At 47.2% G+C, this 17,364-nt stretch overlaps 1 protein-coding gene across 1 annotated transcript in view; it reads right to left on the bottom strand.

The window, feature by feature from the left end:
- Positions 1–17,364, bottom strand: part of spock2 (SPARC (osteonectin), cwcv and kazal like domains proteoglycan 2) — a gene marked incomplete at its 5' end in the record, with an annotated part of 34,403 nt that overhangs the window by 6,270 nt on the left and 10,769 nt on the right. The window contains 5 exons of the mRNA XM_083694958.1: positions 842–961; positions 1,390–1,501; positions 3,216–3,318; positions 3,712–3,826; positions 9,795–9,840. Coding sequence (XP_083551084.1) covers positions 842–961; positions 1,390–1,501; positions 3,216–3,318; positions 3,712–3,826; positions 9,795–9,840 — 496 coding nt within the window. The remainder of the gene's footprint in view (positions 1–841; positions 962–1,389; positions 1,502–3,215; positions 3,319–3,711; positions 3,827–9,794; positions 9,841–17,364) is intronic.

Raw genomic sequence — 17,364 nt, 5'->3', positions numbered from 1 at the left:
CAACCAATGTTTTATTTGCCAGTCAATCATCAATCTAATCAATCAATTCCATATGATTCTAATCTAATCAATCAAATATACTGTTCAAACAAACCCGCTGTAGATTGAAGGCTACATCTTAACGGACCCTCCCAAAGACCTCTTCACCCCCACTACCCCTCCTGTACAAGTTTCTCTCCTGTTAATAAAAACAAAAAAATTCCTTCTTCTAGCATTACGACTGCCAATGGCCGCTGGTCTGAGCATTGATTACTTCATCTCATGATGACTGGTGGATAGATGATTCACTTACTAAAACAAATGTTTTTGTTTGTTGTAAGTCGCTTTGGATAGAGGCATCTGCTAAATGCCATAAATGCAATCAACTGTTTGGAGGGTTGTGTGTAGAAAATACCACATTCCAATCACAAGCTCACATCTGGCTCCCTCCTGGGTGGGGTACGCCACCTGCAGCCCCTCCCCTGTTAGTCTCACCCAGTGACGGACTGGGACAACTAAACAGCCCTGGACTTTCAGACCCACAGATCACGTCGCTCGCCGGCGGTCGCACAGCCCACAGATCAACCGGCCCACCGGGAATTCTCCCAGCGATGCTCCAGACGGCCAGAGCTCTCTACCTGAGGTGCTGCCGCTACTGGTCTCTACCTGAGGTGCTGCCGCTACTGGTCTCTACCTGAGGTGCTGCCGCTACTGGTCTCTACCTGAGGTGCTGCCGCTACTGGTCTCTACCTGAGGTGCTGCCGCTACTGGTCTCTACCTGAGGTGCTGCCGCTACTGGTCTCTACCTGAGGTGCTGCCGCTACTGGTCTCTACCTGAGGTGCTGCCGCTACTGGTCTCTACCTGAGGTGCTGCTGGCTCCAGGCCGGGTGCTGTTCTTCTGCTTGGCGCTCCCCTGAAGCAGCTGGAACCAGTCCCTCAGCCTGTCCCCCAGGTCAGCCAGGTCCTGCCCAGTACAGGCCTCTATTGGGAGGGAGGGAGGGAGGGAGGGAGGGGATGGAGGAAGGGAGGGATAGAGGGGGTTAGAGGAAGGGAGGGAGGGGTTAGAGGGAGGGAGGGATGGAGGGGTTAGAGGGAGGGAGGGGTTAGAGGGAGGGAGGGGTTAGAGGGATGGAGGGAGGGGTTAGAGGAATGGAGGAAGGGAGGGATAGAGGGAGGGAGGGAGGGGATGGAGGAAGGGAGGGATGGAGGAAGGGAGGGATAGAGGGGGTTAGAGGAAGGGAGGGAGGGGTTAGAGGAAGGGGTTAGAGGGAGGGAGGGAGGAAGAAAGAGGGGGGAGGGAGGGCAATAGGAATCAGAAATGCAGTGCATAGCTATAGATGTGTGTGTGTGTGTGTGTGTGTGTGTGTGTGTGTGTGTGTGTGTGTGTGTGTGTGTGTGTGTGTGCTTACCGTGCTTGATCTCTGTGTCTGTTGTGGGGGCAGCGGTTGGACAGGGACACAGACCAGCACACGTCAGAGTCAGCTCCTTCCCTGTCAGACACGCCTGCTGCTCCAGTTTACACTGCAATACACACACACACGCACACGCACACGACTCAAGGATTACTCGTCATTTAGTTGTTAAGATTTGTATAACTCTTCAAATCGAAACAACTGCAATCATGTGAACTCCTACACACACACACACACACACCACAGGTGCACGCACGCACACACTCTACAAAAAACACACTACAAACTACAAATGTCTCACAGTTTTAGAAAATCACAATAGAAACGCAACATTAATACAATCACTGCATAACATGGCTTCACCAGGGGCTTTAGGAGCAGAAGGTTGCTGTGACACACACACACACACGCAAGCACACACACCAATCGGGGGAGGTGGAATGAATAATAGCTGAGATACAGGTCAAGTATTCATAAAGGTGACTGCACACACCCTCGTTCAAATCAGTGTCTCTCTTTTCAAACAAGCCGAAGATGAATAGTAATTTCTCTTTCCTCCCATCTCAACAAGGTCAGCGAGTCTGACTCTGAAGACAAAGCATAAATCAATAAACACATGGGAGAGTGTGTGTGTGTGTGTGTGCTTGTGTGTGTGTGTGTATTTACGTGTGTGTGCTTGCATGTGTGTGTGTTTGCGTGTGTGTGCTTGTGTGTGTGCTTGCATTGTGTGTGTTTGTGTGTGTGTGCTTGTGTGCTTGCGTGTGTGTGTGCGCTTGCGTGTATGTGTGTGTGTGTGTGTGTGTGCTTGTGTGTGTGTGTGCTTGCGTGTGTGTGCGCTTGCGTGTATGTGTGTGTGTTTGCGTGTGCTTGTGTGTGTGTGTGTGTGTGCTTGCGTGTGTGTGCGCTTGCGTGTATGTGTGTGTGTGTGTTTGCGTGTGTGTGTGTGCTTGCGTGTGTGTGCGCTTGCGTGTATGTGTGTGTGTGTGTTTGCGTGTGTGTGTGTGCTTGCGTGTGTGTCACAGCAACCTTCTGCTCCTGAAGCCCCCGGTGGAGCCATTTATTATCTCTGTCTCTGGAGCTTCTGTACCCTGTTCACCTCAAACTGCACACGCTCACACGCTTCACAATGTTACTACCTCACACACATCCACCATGCTATGGTGACCCACATCCACCATGCTATGGTGACACACATCCACCATGCTATGGTGACCCACATCCACCATGCTATGGTGACACACATCCACCATGCTATGGTGACACACATCCACCATGCTATGGTGACCCACATCCACCATGCTATGGTGACCCACATCCACCATGCTATGGTGACACACATCCACCATGCTATGGTGACCCACATCCACCATGCTATGGTGACACACATCCAGCTGACTCTTCTATTGGCCAGGAGGAGTGAGAAGTGCTTTTATCAAGGTGTTTGCAGGAGTGTACAATGATCCGGTGTAGTTATGCAGTGGTCGTATTAATGTTGCGTTTCTATGGTGATTTTATAAAACTGTGAGACATTTGTGGTCGTGTAGTGTGTTAGTGTAGTGCGTGCGTGCGTGTGTGTTTGCATGTGTGTGTGTGTGTGTGTGTGTGGTGTCTACGTGTGTGCGTGCGCCTGTGGTGTGTGCATGCGTGTGTGTGCCTGTGGTGTGTGTGTGCCTGTGGTGTGTGCGTGTGTGTGCCTGTGGTGTCTGTGTGTGTCTGCGTGTGTGTGTGTCTGTGTGTGTCTCCATGTGTGTGTGTGTGTGTGTGTGTGTGTGTGTCTGCGTGTGTGTGTTTTTTTGTCTGCGTGTGTGTGTGTGTTATTGTACCTGAGAGGCGTAGCTGTGTCTGTCAGATCCACACACTGGTCCAGAGGAGGAGACGGGGCAGGGCTGGCAGCCCTCAGGAGACCTCAGGGCCGGCTGCTTCAGTCTGCAACACAGAGGGGACGTCCATCACGTACACACTGTGACATTCTGACAGACTTTCAGTCAGTTATCCTACAATCAGATACAATGACAATTTCATTGTTAAATTTGTTTGATTAATCCAATGGTGATCTCGGAACCCAGAATCCCATCTCGTGCGTGCGTGTGTGTGGTGTCTACCTGTGTGCCTGCGCCTGTGGTGTGTGCATGTGTGAGTGTGCATGCTAGTGATCCATGAGTCAGCTGTTTGTTAACCCGCAATTGTTGTGAATCAACCCACACATCGCACACGCACGCACACTCACACACACACGCACACACACACACACACACACACACGCACACTCACACACACACGCACACACACACACACACACACACACGCACACTCACACACCTGTGCTCCAGCTTGTTGCGGTTGACACACACCGCCCTCTGGGAGCCCTGGGACATACACACTTTGTGTCGGCTGCACTTCACCTTCTGGCAGGGGTCCTTGGTGGTGTCTTCAACTGAAGGGAGAGGGGGAGGAGGGGAGAGGGGGAGAGGGGGAGGAGGGAGACAAAAAATAGAAATGGTGGTCCTCTGTGGCTCAGTTGGTAGAGCACAGCGCTAACAATGCTTAGGTTGTGGGTTAGACTCCCGCTGGGACCATATATACTGAAATGTATGCACTCACTGCAATGTAAGTCGCTTTGGAAAAAAGCGTCAGCTGAATGGCATATATTATTACATTATATTAGAATTAAGAGTGTGAATCCCTGTGTGAATGATGGATGAATCTCCCCCCCCTCCCTCAGTAATACAGTACCGCTTAGCTTCTTAGCTGGCAGTGCAAATGCAGTCATCAGGGCTACACATGTACATGTACATGTACACACACACACACACACACACACACACACACACACACACACACACAGACACACACGTCACTGTCAAATTCCTTCCAGTAACAGTCCCTCCTCTCTGTTCTTTTCGAGCAGCAGCATAGAAGCTGACATTGTGGTAGGCAGGTGTGCTGCAGACCCTCTCAGAGGAAGATCAGTTATCAGTTACACAGCGGGTGCTTCACGGGATCATCAGAGCAAAGCCACAGTTATCTGATTTGAAACGCTAATCCAAACAGCACACCCCCTCCTGTCTAACCCACGTACAAGGCAGCGAGAGGCAAAGAGGCGTGTCAGAGGGAGGGTGTGTGTGTGTGTGTGTGTGTGTGTGTGTGTGTGTGTGTGTGTGTGTGAGTCATCTGTCATCAACCTGGCTTTTTTCCTTTGTCAGCCCCCCTGACTCCACTGGTATTGATTGCGTATCCCTGAGTCCCCAGTACATCCCAGGGTCTGTGTCAGTGTGTCTTTAAGCTCCCGCACCCAAACCCCCCACCGCGCAGTGAGTGTCAGTATTTTATGTGTAGTCAATTAAGTGTTTGTGTGTTCAGAAATATCAAAGTGAATAAGTATTTTAAGTACATTTCTCATGGTGTGGCAGGAGGCAACATATTTTGCAGCTAATGTGGAACACTGACTTTTTTCTTCTTTTTTTTTGTAGGGCAGATTTTGGTTTGGAGGTAGATTATCAAATTCAGGCTATATGATTTGGAATGTAGGGTAGAACATTGATCTAATATCCTCCATGTTCAACAGACGGTGAGAATGTGCAGTTCTGTTTCAATCTCTCTCTGAGAGCTGTTTTTCTCTCTCTCTCTATCCCTTTCATTCGGGATCTAATCAGCCATGTTTAAGAGATACCACTCTGGCCTCTATTCCTTCACTTTGTTCTCTTCTCCACAGGCTGTGTGTGTATGTATGCAACAGGTCTGTATCATTCTACCTCAGATTGGAGGAGTGGAGAAAGATCAAACACTGTTACAGAGAGACACAGAGAGAGAGAGAGGGAGAGAGACACACAGAGAGATACACAGAGAGACAGAGAAAGAGAGAGAGAGAGCATGGAACCGGAGCAAATCAGTGCTTTCACTGTTATGCCACAATGACCATGTCAGACCACTGCCAAATCACGCTTTATCTGAAAAGATCTGAAGAATCCACCTGGACCACAAACCAAGAATCCACCCCCTTTAATCTACTTAATCTAACTTTAGAAAAATCCACTGACTCATTCTACATGAAACTGAAATTAAGCACCTTCTCTTTGCAGATGACCAAGTCCTGCTTCCCCCCCCCACAGAACAGGGGACCTAGTCCTGCTTCCCTGTCCCCCCCACAGAGCAGGGACCTAGTCCTGCGTCCCCCCCACAGAGCAGGGATCTAGTCCTGCGTCTCGTCCCCCCCACAGAGCAGGGACCTAGTCCTGGGTCCCCCCCACAGAGCAGGGACCTAGTTCTGCGTCCCCATCCCCCCCACAGAGCAGGGACCTAGTCCTGCGTCCCCCCCACAGAGCAGGGATCTAGTCCTGCGTCTCGTCCCCCCCACAGAGCAGGGACCTAGTCCTGGGTCCCCCCCACAGAGCAGGGACCTAGTTCTGCGTCCCCATCCCCCCCACAGAGCAGGGACCTAGTCCTGCGTCCCCGTCCCCCCCACAGAGCAGAGGGATCTAGTCCTGGGTCCCCCCCACAGAGCAGAGGCTACAGCAGAGCCCATCACCGCTACAGACCTTCCGTCAGAACTGGGCATCGACAGCCAACATGACAGAACTAAACTAACGATCTTCCAAAACAAAGCAGGATCCCAGGGAAAAAGAGTACCACTTCACCCTAGGAGAGACCACCATTGACCACACCACCAACTACTGTTACCGTGGTCTTAACATCAGGGCATCTGGGCAGTTTAACATGACTATCAAGAGAGCATACTGTTCAATTAGAAACACAATAAAGAAATTAACCCCCCCCCCCCGATTCAAATTTAGCTCAAAATATTTTATTCGGTCATCCAATCTATCTTACTGTACGGCTGTGGAATGGGCCCTCTCTCAAAAACAAATGATAAAACATGGGATAAAACCCCTACAGAAAACCACACCTGGAATTCTGCAAAAACATATTGCGTGTTCACAGAAACTAATCATATGGAACTTGCCGGACTGAGCTGGACAGGATCCCTTTTCTAAAAAAAAAGAAAAAACGATTTATGACTCATCTGGTCCAGTCTGACCTAAACTCCTACAAGCACAGAGCATTTCTGAGTAATGCCCTGAGAGTGACCCTTACAACTACTGGAACACAAGATATTAATGAACCCAAAATATCTGACGCCAACGGCTAAATTCAAGCAAATTGCAAATAAAAAGAATCAAATTACCGATATTCAATCATGGCTAAATTAAATCAAATTGCCCCACAAATTAGAATACGACAGAAAACTGATTAGAGAATTCAAATTGTCTTAATATCTAACTGAAATAAAACAAATCTAAACAAAATCTAAATGTAACCAGATAGACAAAGTGATCACAGCCTGGCCATAGAGACAGGTCACCACAGACAGACCTGACTACCCAGGGAGGAGAGAGAAAGAGGGAGAGAGAGAGGGAGGAGAGAGAGACAGGTCACCACAGACAGACCTGGCTAGCCAGGGAGGACAGGCTGTGCTCAGAGAGAGGTGGAAACAGAACTGCACCTTCTCAGTCTGTCGAACATATGAAAGTATTAGATAACAAATACATGGCGGGAGGGAGGCAGGAGACGATATGGATGGAGAGGAAAAAAAGAGAGGAAGAGGAATAATAGGAAATCTGTGATATTGAAGTTTCCATAGTGAGGTTTTGTTATTGTATTGTTGATGCTGTAGTTGTATCGTGAACTACAAAACCCCTCTGGTATCGTCCCCCACGCAGAAGATTTAAGGCCGTAATACTAAAGCTAAAGAAATAAACAAGGAAATGCAAATAGAAAAAAAAAACATAATCCTCTTATCTTCGATGATGGAAAATATTGTTGTTGGTACATCAGCCACAATATTGGCACAGAGTTTGCGTTGTTGTGTGTACAGAAGCATAAGGTGCCTGGCGGAGCCTCCTGTTAATTTAACACTCTTCCGCGGATTAAAGCAGTGTTTTCTCTCTCTCTCCCTCTCAGTCTCTCACTCCCTCCATCTCTCACTCCCTCTCCTTCCTCTAGATGTGTCTCATGTATAGCAGAATGTCCTCAAAGCTTGTCGCCCTAAAAACCTTCCCAATTAGCCTCACCATGTCCCAATCTAGCCCAATCCAGATTACTGCACGGATAATCCCTGCAGATGGATGCTGCAGGATAGTGAGCTCAGTCCACAGGCTCATCATCATCATCATCATCATCTCCTTCATCCATGTTATCAAACCGCCTCTAATATAATCTCTCTCATTATAATCTCTCTCATTGCCTGTGTAACGGAGCCTATCTGTTAGGTCCACTATTGTCAAAGTGGGGTACGCGTACCCCAGGGGGTACGTGGATCGATCTAGGGGGTACGCAAAATAAATCTGTGATCTACCTTCCCAAACAGTCCTGTTGAATAGCCGACTGCAGTCTCAATACCAAAAATAAATGCATGCACCCTATCTAACAGAATAATATTATCACAATGTCTAATATGTAAGGGATAATGTTCATAGAATTTCAATTAGGCTACAAAATAACCGACAGGGGGTGCATGACTGTTAAAAGTTTGGGAACCACTGATCTAGACCAAGGAGTAAGACTTGTCCCAGACCTAGACATGGTCTCCTAGACATAAATAGTCGATAGCGTTGATAATGCTTTACCTAGTAATTGCAGGACACTGCTGAAGCGCCTGTAGATCCAGTCAAATATAAAAGACATGTCTGTTGTCTTTTTTTGTCGCGTTAGGTGAAATCCTGCATTGTGCTGTGGAACCGTATGTGAACTCCTCCAGTTCAAATACGCCCACCACCACCCGCGCTCGCGAATTGCTAGCTTTTTCCAATAGCGTAGCTGGTTAACAACGTGTGTTAGCAGGTCAGAGGTCGCAGGTTCGAGGCTTGGTGGGAGCAAGTCGAATTGTGGGGCGACTGTTTACAACAACGTGATGTCTGTTTCATCTCTCACTAGCTAACCTCTCTTAGTGGGCATAACAAACAAGGGCATACGGGGCATGGTGGGGGGACAGGGCGTCTGGTGGGGGGACAGAGACAGACAGAGACAGACAGAGAGAGAGAGAGAGAAAGACAGAGACAGAGAGAGAGAGACAGAGACAGAGAGACAGAGATAGAGACAGAGAGAGAGAGAGAGAGACAGAGAGAGAGAGAGACAGAGAGAGAGAGACCAATGATATTGAGGTGTGTGTGTGTGTGAGTGTGTGTGTGTGTACGACTTCACAATTGGATACCGCAGTTATTTTGATTTGAAGAGTAACACAAACCCAAATAAAGAAATTACCTCGAGTCACGTTGAAGCAGCATAACTCTCCCTCAGTAATGACTGAAATAAAATTTGAGCTGAAGAACCTCCCACATGAACTACGGGAGGCCAATCTCCACACTCCTTTCAACCCTCGCTCCCACACAGGCAGGCTCACTTCATAACAGGAACAAAGCCAGCGCCAGTCACTCCACTAAATCACACCGAGATTTCCTCTCCTCCTTTCTCTCCCTGCCTCAGTGTCTTCTTCTATACGGCCCTTCACTGGGAGGCTTAATTAGTCATTCATTAAGCTACGGGATGTTGAGCTAATGGACTCCCACCATGTGACAGCATAATTTGAGCTGCAAATCAAGACACAATGGTTGAGGTCTCGACACCCTGCCATGACTTAATCTGCCAGCGGCTCGATTAAACCCAGAATCACCGGCATGGTCAGAAAGGAGACGCGAGGGCGGGGGCTCTAATGGGTGGCCCTTACTTAAAGGCATTAGGAGGAGAGGGAGAGGTGGAGAGAGTGAGAGGTGGAGAGAGAGAGAGGTGGAGCGGTGGACAGAGGGAGAGGTGGAGAGGCTTTCCCCCCCAGACACCACTAGACCTGTGGAGAGCAGTTTGCCACTGGGAGCTAATGGGGAGACAAGGAACATGGACCATGTCAAGTACAATACCCTGGACAGACAGAGCACATGCAATGAAATAAATGAATAAAAAAAAAAAAATTATAACAATAATAATAAAAGAAATTCATTACACAAAGCATGTGCTCAGTCATTACCATTCTGTCTGTTGTCGTGTCCAGTGGTGTCATAGTCAGGAGTCTTCAATAAAGGCAACAAACTATCTCCAGAATATTACAGCAGAGAGGTCACTGGCATTGGCTCATGCTTGGAAAAGGTGAATAATATTAAATACTTTTCCGTACCAAGTACGTCCTCGTCAGTGCTTCTGTGATAACCAGCTCAACTATATGCTGTACTGCATATATAAACATAAGGCAATTCCCCGTCATCTCATCAGCCCACTCAGAGAGCAGCTGAAACACTCAGGTAGCCAGAGAGAAGAGCTGAGGTGCAGCTGAAACACTCAGGTAGCCAGAGAGAAGAGCTGAGGTGCAGCTGAAACACTCAGGTAGCCAGAGAGAAGAGCTGAGGTGTGTGACTTACCCTCTTTAGAACCTTGACTGTCATCCAAGGTCCGGACATAGTCATCCTGCAGAGACAGACAGACAGACAGACAGAGAGACAGACAGACAGACAGAGAGACACACAGAGAGACAGACAGACAGACAGACAGAGAGACAGACAGACAGACAGAGAGACACACAGAGAGACACACAGACAGAGAGACACACAGACAGAGACAGACAGACAGAGAGACACACAGACAGAGACACAGACAGAGAGACACACAGACAGAGACACAGACAGAGAGACACACAGAGAGACAGACAGACAGAGAGACACACAGACAGAGACACAGACAGAGACACAGACAGAGAGACACACAGACAGAGACAGACAGACAGAGAGACACACAGACAGAGACACAGACAGAGAGACACACAGAGAGACAGACAGACAGAGAGACACACAGAGAGGTTAACATTGACTTGAATGGGCCGTGCTCCATTTCATCAATTGGCACATATTCACTATGTGTGTACTGTAGGTTTAGTCACAGATCTGATCAAATTAAAATGACTTCATAATCCTTGTTGAGCAATGAGACATACGACAAACACACCATATAAACACAATCTGAAGAAGAAGACGACTCTTTATTTGGCCATGCAATCAATTCTCATCAATTGTAGGAATTTGACATGTGCACACCCCTCCCGAGACAACACACACACACACCACACCCCCAAGGGAGAACAGAGCTCTGGGCTCTGGGCACAGGGCAGCCATATTCAGCACTGCTGGAGCAGTTAGGGGTTAAGTGTCTTGCTCAAGGGCACAACGGCAGTGGTAGGAGCCTTAGATATGATGCCAGTAACCTTCCAGTCACCAGCTCACATCCGGCTCCCTCCTAGGGTGGGGATCCAACCAGCGACCTGCCGATTGCTGGCCGGCCTCTCTAACCTCTAGGCCATCTGTGTAGTTTAGCCAACAAGATACGAATTCAGACCTGTGAGCAAACATACACACACGATGATTAAAGTACCATAATGATGAGTTGACTGGATGAATCACTAAAGGGGCTGTATGGTTGTTATTCTAGAGCTGAATGGTAAACACAGATGGGAAACTATGGAGATAGATTACTGCCAGTTTTATTGTAAATAAATAGTGTACAACTCACAAATGTGTACCGTGCTTTCCGTAATCAGAAAACACTAAGCACTAATTGAATTTACTATCCACACACAAACACTTAAACCATCACTTTAATGCATGCAAAGTGATTTGTGAATGTGGCTAAAAGGTGTGAATAAATGCTCTTACATGTCCAAACAAATGTCACAATGTGTGAATAAAAACGAAAGCAGTGACAAACATCTTTCCAAAGTCATGAATAAAAGCACTGCTTCGTGTAGGAAGAACATCAATACAACGCTTTAGCTTTGGAACTGTCGAATCTGCATTTGCGGATCAAATTATGTCTGTGGATTTGTTTTCATTTGTTTACAGAATGTTTGGCACAAACATTCTGCATGTTTACAGAGAAATGATCAGTAAATTGTAGTTGTGCTTAGTGTTTTTAGTTTACGGATTATGGTCCCAATGATCATGGTACAGATTTGGGAGATGTACTTGGCAGTAATCAAATCTCCATAGGAGAACAGCCACCATTCGAGTAATAGCAACGTATAGTTTAACCTGTCATTACGCATTTATACATCTGCATCACCCTAGTCTACACAGAATGGTAGTGGGCGGTCCTCTGTGGCTCAGTTGGCAGAGCATGGCGCTAACAATGCTTAGGTTGTGGGTTCGATTCCCGCTGGGACCATATATACTGAAATGTATGCACTCACTGCAATGTAAGTCGCTTTGGATAAAAGCGTCAGCTAAACGGCATATATAACATATGGTAACAATGGGGGAGCAGGCGTTAAGATTCCATTCACCCCTTAATTGGAACATTAATCGTCCCTCTTAAAATGGACAGGATGAAGGGAGGGAAAAAGAGAAGGAGTGATGAAGGAATGGAGATAAAGAGTGAGAGGGTGTGACAACGAAATGAGAGACCGTAAATGTTTTAAAAAAAGACATCCCACAAAAGAGGAAGGACACAATATAGATCAGGGCACTGACCTCCACTTCCTGTTGAAACGAGACGCAGGAGAGGAGAAAAGGGAGGAAAAAGGAGAAGAATCGTTAGAGGAGAAGAAGAGGGAGTCATTAGAGATCACACAGTAGGCTGTTGGACTGCCTATAATTCATAAACATGCACCGTTCTCCATAGCTAACTAAGTAGCATCACTGTTATTGTTTTCAGACACTCCAAAGACGGTCATAAAAAAAAAAAAAAAAACAGCTTTTGTTTTGATATGATGCGACAAAACTGAATGCAAATAACAGAAGGGTCAAGACAATGTACACGCACATTCCCCGTTTGTCAACAGATACAGACACAGTGTTTTGTGTCCTCACTTTCGGTAGTCATCCCATCCGACACCGACAAGCAGCACAGAAATGGAGCGTACTGGTGCACTGCTTTGCCGTCTCCAACAATAAATACGAGCAACTCCAAGAAATTTACTATCTGCCTCCTTAGCGACGCCTCCCCTGATATGAAATACATCACCGTAAACATTTACTGTACAGGACGGAGGTGCCCAAAAAAAACAAAAAACTATCTGGGGACGCAATGGAGCATGACACCAGAAATAAGCACCCCTCATAAAAGGTGGACTAGGGTCCCCTCTCCCCCACTCCTAGGCCTATAAAGGGAAATATGAGCACCATTGACAAGGACACAGCACAGCCATTTAAACCCCCCCCAAAGCACATTGCTGCCTCTCTGATCTCCTCACTGCGGGGAATGAGCTAATTTCCCTGAACCCATCTCTCTCTCTTCATGCTCTCTCTTTTTCTCTCACTCCCTCTCTCCTCCCCCCCCCCCTCTCTCTTTTTCTGCAGTCACAGCCATAGTACTTACAGTAAACAGGGTGGTGTCTTTGACAGAGGGGGGGGGGGCAGATTCTAAATCCAACATTCCTGTTTGTCGATTTGAATGATGGCCCTGATGCAGTCTAACCTTGTTGTGCCTGATGGAGTCACACATTAGCAGGCCGGCGAGTTTACGGTCTGGCCATTAATCCGACGCCTCTCACGTCCCACTGATTGATGCTCCGGCTCCTGCATTATTTAGCAGCCTCTGTATTAGTGTTTCCACCGTGACTGATAGGAGAGGTGTCCTCCTGACAGAAGTGGAAATCAACGTTTTTATGAAAGCAAGGTTATGGACAATGTATTAAGGGAAATTAATTGATTCTCTTGGGTGTATATATAAATTGATGTATGGTACATTTAAAATTGACCATGGAGCTGCCAAATTGCACAAGGCAGTAGGGTGACATCACTGGAGAACACACTGTGTGAGACATCATTGGAGAACATACATGTTCCATAAACAGGCCTCCTCTGGAGTGTCTATTTCACAAAGACAATCATCCCACAAATATTTTGCTTCTCTGCGTCAGTACTCAGGGAGCAAATGCACAGGCGTGCCACAGAAGAACAACACCTCAGAGACACTATTCTGAATCCATTTGTATGTCCATATACAGCATCTTCCCAGATATATCTCTACACACAAAGGAGATTTAAATTATTAGAAGCGATTTAGCTACGCGCAGTAGCTGAATCACTCAGACAGAGCCTGATGCTTAGTGATCCACCTGACAACCTCTGCAGCTCCTCAGTGAAACAACCCTCTTCACTCTGACTCAGGCTGACTCCTCTGAGGATCTCACTCAGGCAGGGGGCTCCGACCCCCTGTGGAGCAGGACAGCACTGATGGACAGATCATCCCTCACGTCTCTGGGACAAGACTGAAACCACACACACACACACACACACACACACACACAGTCTATTGGGTTCAGCTACAGAGGAACTGGCACAATGTCATGGGGTTCTGTGTGTGTGTGAGAGTGAGAGTGAGTGAGTGTCTGTGAGTGTGTGTGTGTGTGTGTGTGTGTGTGTGTGTGTGTGTGTGTGTGTGTGTGTGTGTGTGTGTGTGTGTGTGTGTGTGTGTGTGTGTGAGTGAGTGAGTGCGTGTGAGTGCGTGTGTGTGAGTGTGTGAGTGTGTGTGTGTGTGTGTGTGAGAGAGATGGGACTGACAGGTACCTATATGTCCATGTCAGCTGTCACCTCCACTCAGTGTTCAGTCCGTCTGTCCTGGAGGGTAAAGCCAGAATAGCCATGGATCGCAGTATCAAAGCAGGGGGGCAGTAATATTATCTTAGATTTTTGCTTTTCAATTCTTATCCGCTGGCTGTGTAGAAAACTAGCAGGGGGGATCACGGTGCCTTATAAACAACACTACACATACAGAAATATGAATATATTACTGTAAATAATTGCTGCTAAATACACTTGCCACTCTATTACTGTTGTTATTACTACAGTCATTACTGCTGCTACTGACACTAACTACACCCTTATGCACCACTACTGTCACTGGTTTATTATTACTAGATTATATTGTTGATTGTTAATTGTTGTTGACTGTTGTTGATCGAGGAGCAAGATCCCAAAGCATTTCACTGTATTAATTACGGCTGTATGCGATGTACATGACAAATAGTTTTATTTGATAATACTACTGATAAGACAGGTAATTTCAGCACTGTTTGAGTGGAAAAGGTATGTAAGCAGCCAGCAACACTGACCTGTCTCTGGGGAACTTACACACCCAAACCTTATCTTCTGACTGACATTGCTTTTCCATGGCTATCTACAAACCTCATCAGAAAATCACAGAATGGGGGTAAGGCTTTATAGAAATAGCAATTTCCCTCCTCTGCCCTCTCCTGTCTGCTTGTCTGCATCTGTCTGCCTGCCTGTCTGTCTGCCTGTCTGTCTGCCTGCATCTGTCTGCCTGCCTGTCTGCCTGCATCTGTCTGCCTGCCAGCACTCTCCTGTCTCTCTGTCTGTCTGTCTGCCTGCCTGCCTGCCTGCCTGCCTGCCTGCCTGCCTGCCTGCCTGCCTGCCTGCCTGTCTGTCTGCCTGCCTCATACGTTCCATCATTGATACCATCCGGTGCAGCCTCACTGAGACAAGCCGCAGCAGATGTCTTTGAGAAGTCTTACATGTACATCATTAAAACATGAGGACATCTCAGAGTTCATTATAAATCAAAAGGTCAGACCGACCTCTGTTCTCACACTCACACACACACACACACACACACACACACACAGTGTATCCCTTTGATTCGGGATCTAATCAGCCATGTTTAAGAGATACCACTCTGGTCTCTATTCCTTCACTTTGTTCTCTTCTCCACAGGCTGTGTGTGTATGTATGCAACAGGTCTATATCATTCTACCTCAGATTGGAGGAGTGGAGAAAGATCAAACACTGCTCCTCTCTTCCTCTCTCTGCCCCTCCTCTCTGCCCCTCTCTTCTCCTCCTCCTCCTCCTCCTCCTCCTCCTCTCTGCCCCTCGCTCCTCCTCTCTGCCCCTCCTCTCTGCCCCTCTCTGCCCCTCTCTCCTCCTCTCTCCTCCTCTCTGCCCCTCTCTCCTCCTCCTCCTCTTCCTCCTCCTCTCTGCTCCTCTGGCTGGAGGATGTCAGGCTCACGTCTCTGGTGAGGATGAAGCTCAGAAGCTGATGATCATGGGGGGGCTGGAGGATCTTGTAGGGCTATTAGATTGGAGCGGAGGAGGAACCTCTGGGGGAAGAGGTGGGGGGTCTGACTCCAGAGATGGAGGGAAGGAGGGAGAGAGAGAGAGAGAGAGAGAGAGAGCAAGAGATCCCGGAGAAAGAGGGAAAGTCAGATCAAAGACAACAATGTGATGAGAATGTAAGCATGCTGACGTTAGAGTGTGTGTGTGTGTGTGCGTGCGTGCATTCGTGTTCTACGAGCTCCTTGGATAGATTGACAATTCTCAAGTGGATTAATCCAATCTTCTTGTATTTGGCCTCAATCTCCCAATAAAAAAAACTAAAAAAAACGTATAAGATTGTTTCTATTAAAGTGTTATTGCATAAAGTGTGCCAGGACTCGATATGCATCCCATTAATGCCCTCGCTTCGTCCGGCAGACCCACTCAGTTCACAGCTCACTCAGCTTTATTGATAAGGGCCCGGTGAGACGTGCTGTGTCACACAATCAATTACAGCAGGAATACTGCAACAGCACAAGCCAGACAGCAGGACTGCTGTCATATAGAGCATTAAGGAACCGAAGTCAAAGTTGACATTTGAACGGCCTGCTTTTTCCTCTCTTTCTTTCTTTCCTCCGCCTTCTGTGTATCGCCTGGGAGGCAGAGCAAATAATTGGAGCAGTGCCCTTCTTCAACCAACGTCTGTCAGACTCTGAATAATGTGGATGAGCTGGATAGGATTCCAATGCTCCCGTTCCAGTGGGAACTGGTGACAGTGGGGTGGGTTGACTCAGTAGAACCCTCCCACTCTCCCACTCCTGACACTTACACGACAATATCAACACATGATTCAGACCGGGTTCTAGTCCGTTGTCTGCTTCCACAATTGCTGCGACTGATTGGTGAATGCAGAAAAATGCAGCACAAAGTAAAACAATACATACAGAACAGTTTTCGGTACAAGATAATGCTATCCGCACGCACGCACGCACACAGGCACGCACGCACACACGCAGGCACGCACACGCACACGCACGCACAGGCAAGATAATTGGGTGAGAGACATGCACTCATTATCCGAGAGTAACACCATCACTCTCTCATCACTCTGACTCTTCAACCTTTAAGTCTCTCAAGAGGAGAAGAACTGAGAATGTGGAACAAACAGAAAGTTCCTTTACACGTCATTAATACCTTTACACGTCATTAATACCTTTACACGTCATTAATACCTTTACACTTCATTAATACCTTTACACGTCATTAATACCTTTACACTTCATTAATACCTTTACACGTCATTAATACCTTTACACTTCATTAATACCGTTACACGTCATTAATACCTTTACACGTCATTAATACCTTTACACTTCATTAATACCTTTACACGTCATTAATACCTTTACACGTCATTAATACCTTTACATGTCATTAATACCTTTACACGTCATTAATACCTTTACACTTCATTAATACCTTTACACTTCACTACAAACAAGACAAGAGCTGGAAAAAAACAAAACAGAATCAGGCCCCAATAAGAAATCAATGGAGAGGCCTAGATAGATGTGGACTATCTGCAATCCGCCAACATCTTGAGATGAGATCTCGAGCAACGTCGAACAACGTCCTCTAACAAGAGGGTCACAACCACACCTCGTAGAACGCAGTTCCACCTGCAACGATCAGCAAGACTGAGGAACTCCGAGAGAAAGAAACTGCAGGGTTTCGTTACACTAAAAGGTGCCACCTTAAGCCAGAAAGGTTCCTGCTGCTAATCTCTGCGCCCCTCTGTGTACACCCGTGCCCTTCACAAAGCCATTGTGATGGGGTGGGACGTAACTGTAGCCACGCCAGCAGACTATGATGAAAGGCTGTTTTTTTTACGCTCTACTCAATTACAGACCACCTACGCCTCTGGTGCATCGCCAAGACACCCCACAGCACA

The sequence above is a fragment of the Argentina silus genome, assembly GCF_951799395.1.
Source record: "Argentina silus genome assembly, chromosome: X".
Classification (NCBI taxonomy): domain Eukaryota; kingdom Metazoa; phylum Chordata; class Actinopteri; order Argentiniformes; family Argentinidae; genus Argentina; species Argentina silus.
The sequence above is the reverse complement of the archived record's forward strand: the minus strand, read 5'-3'. Positions and strand labels throughout refer to the sequence as shown.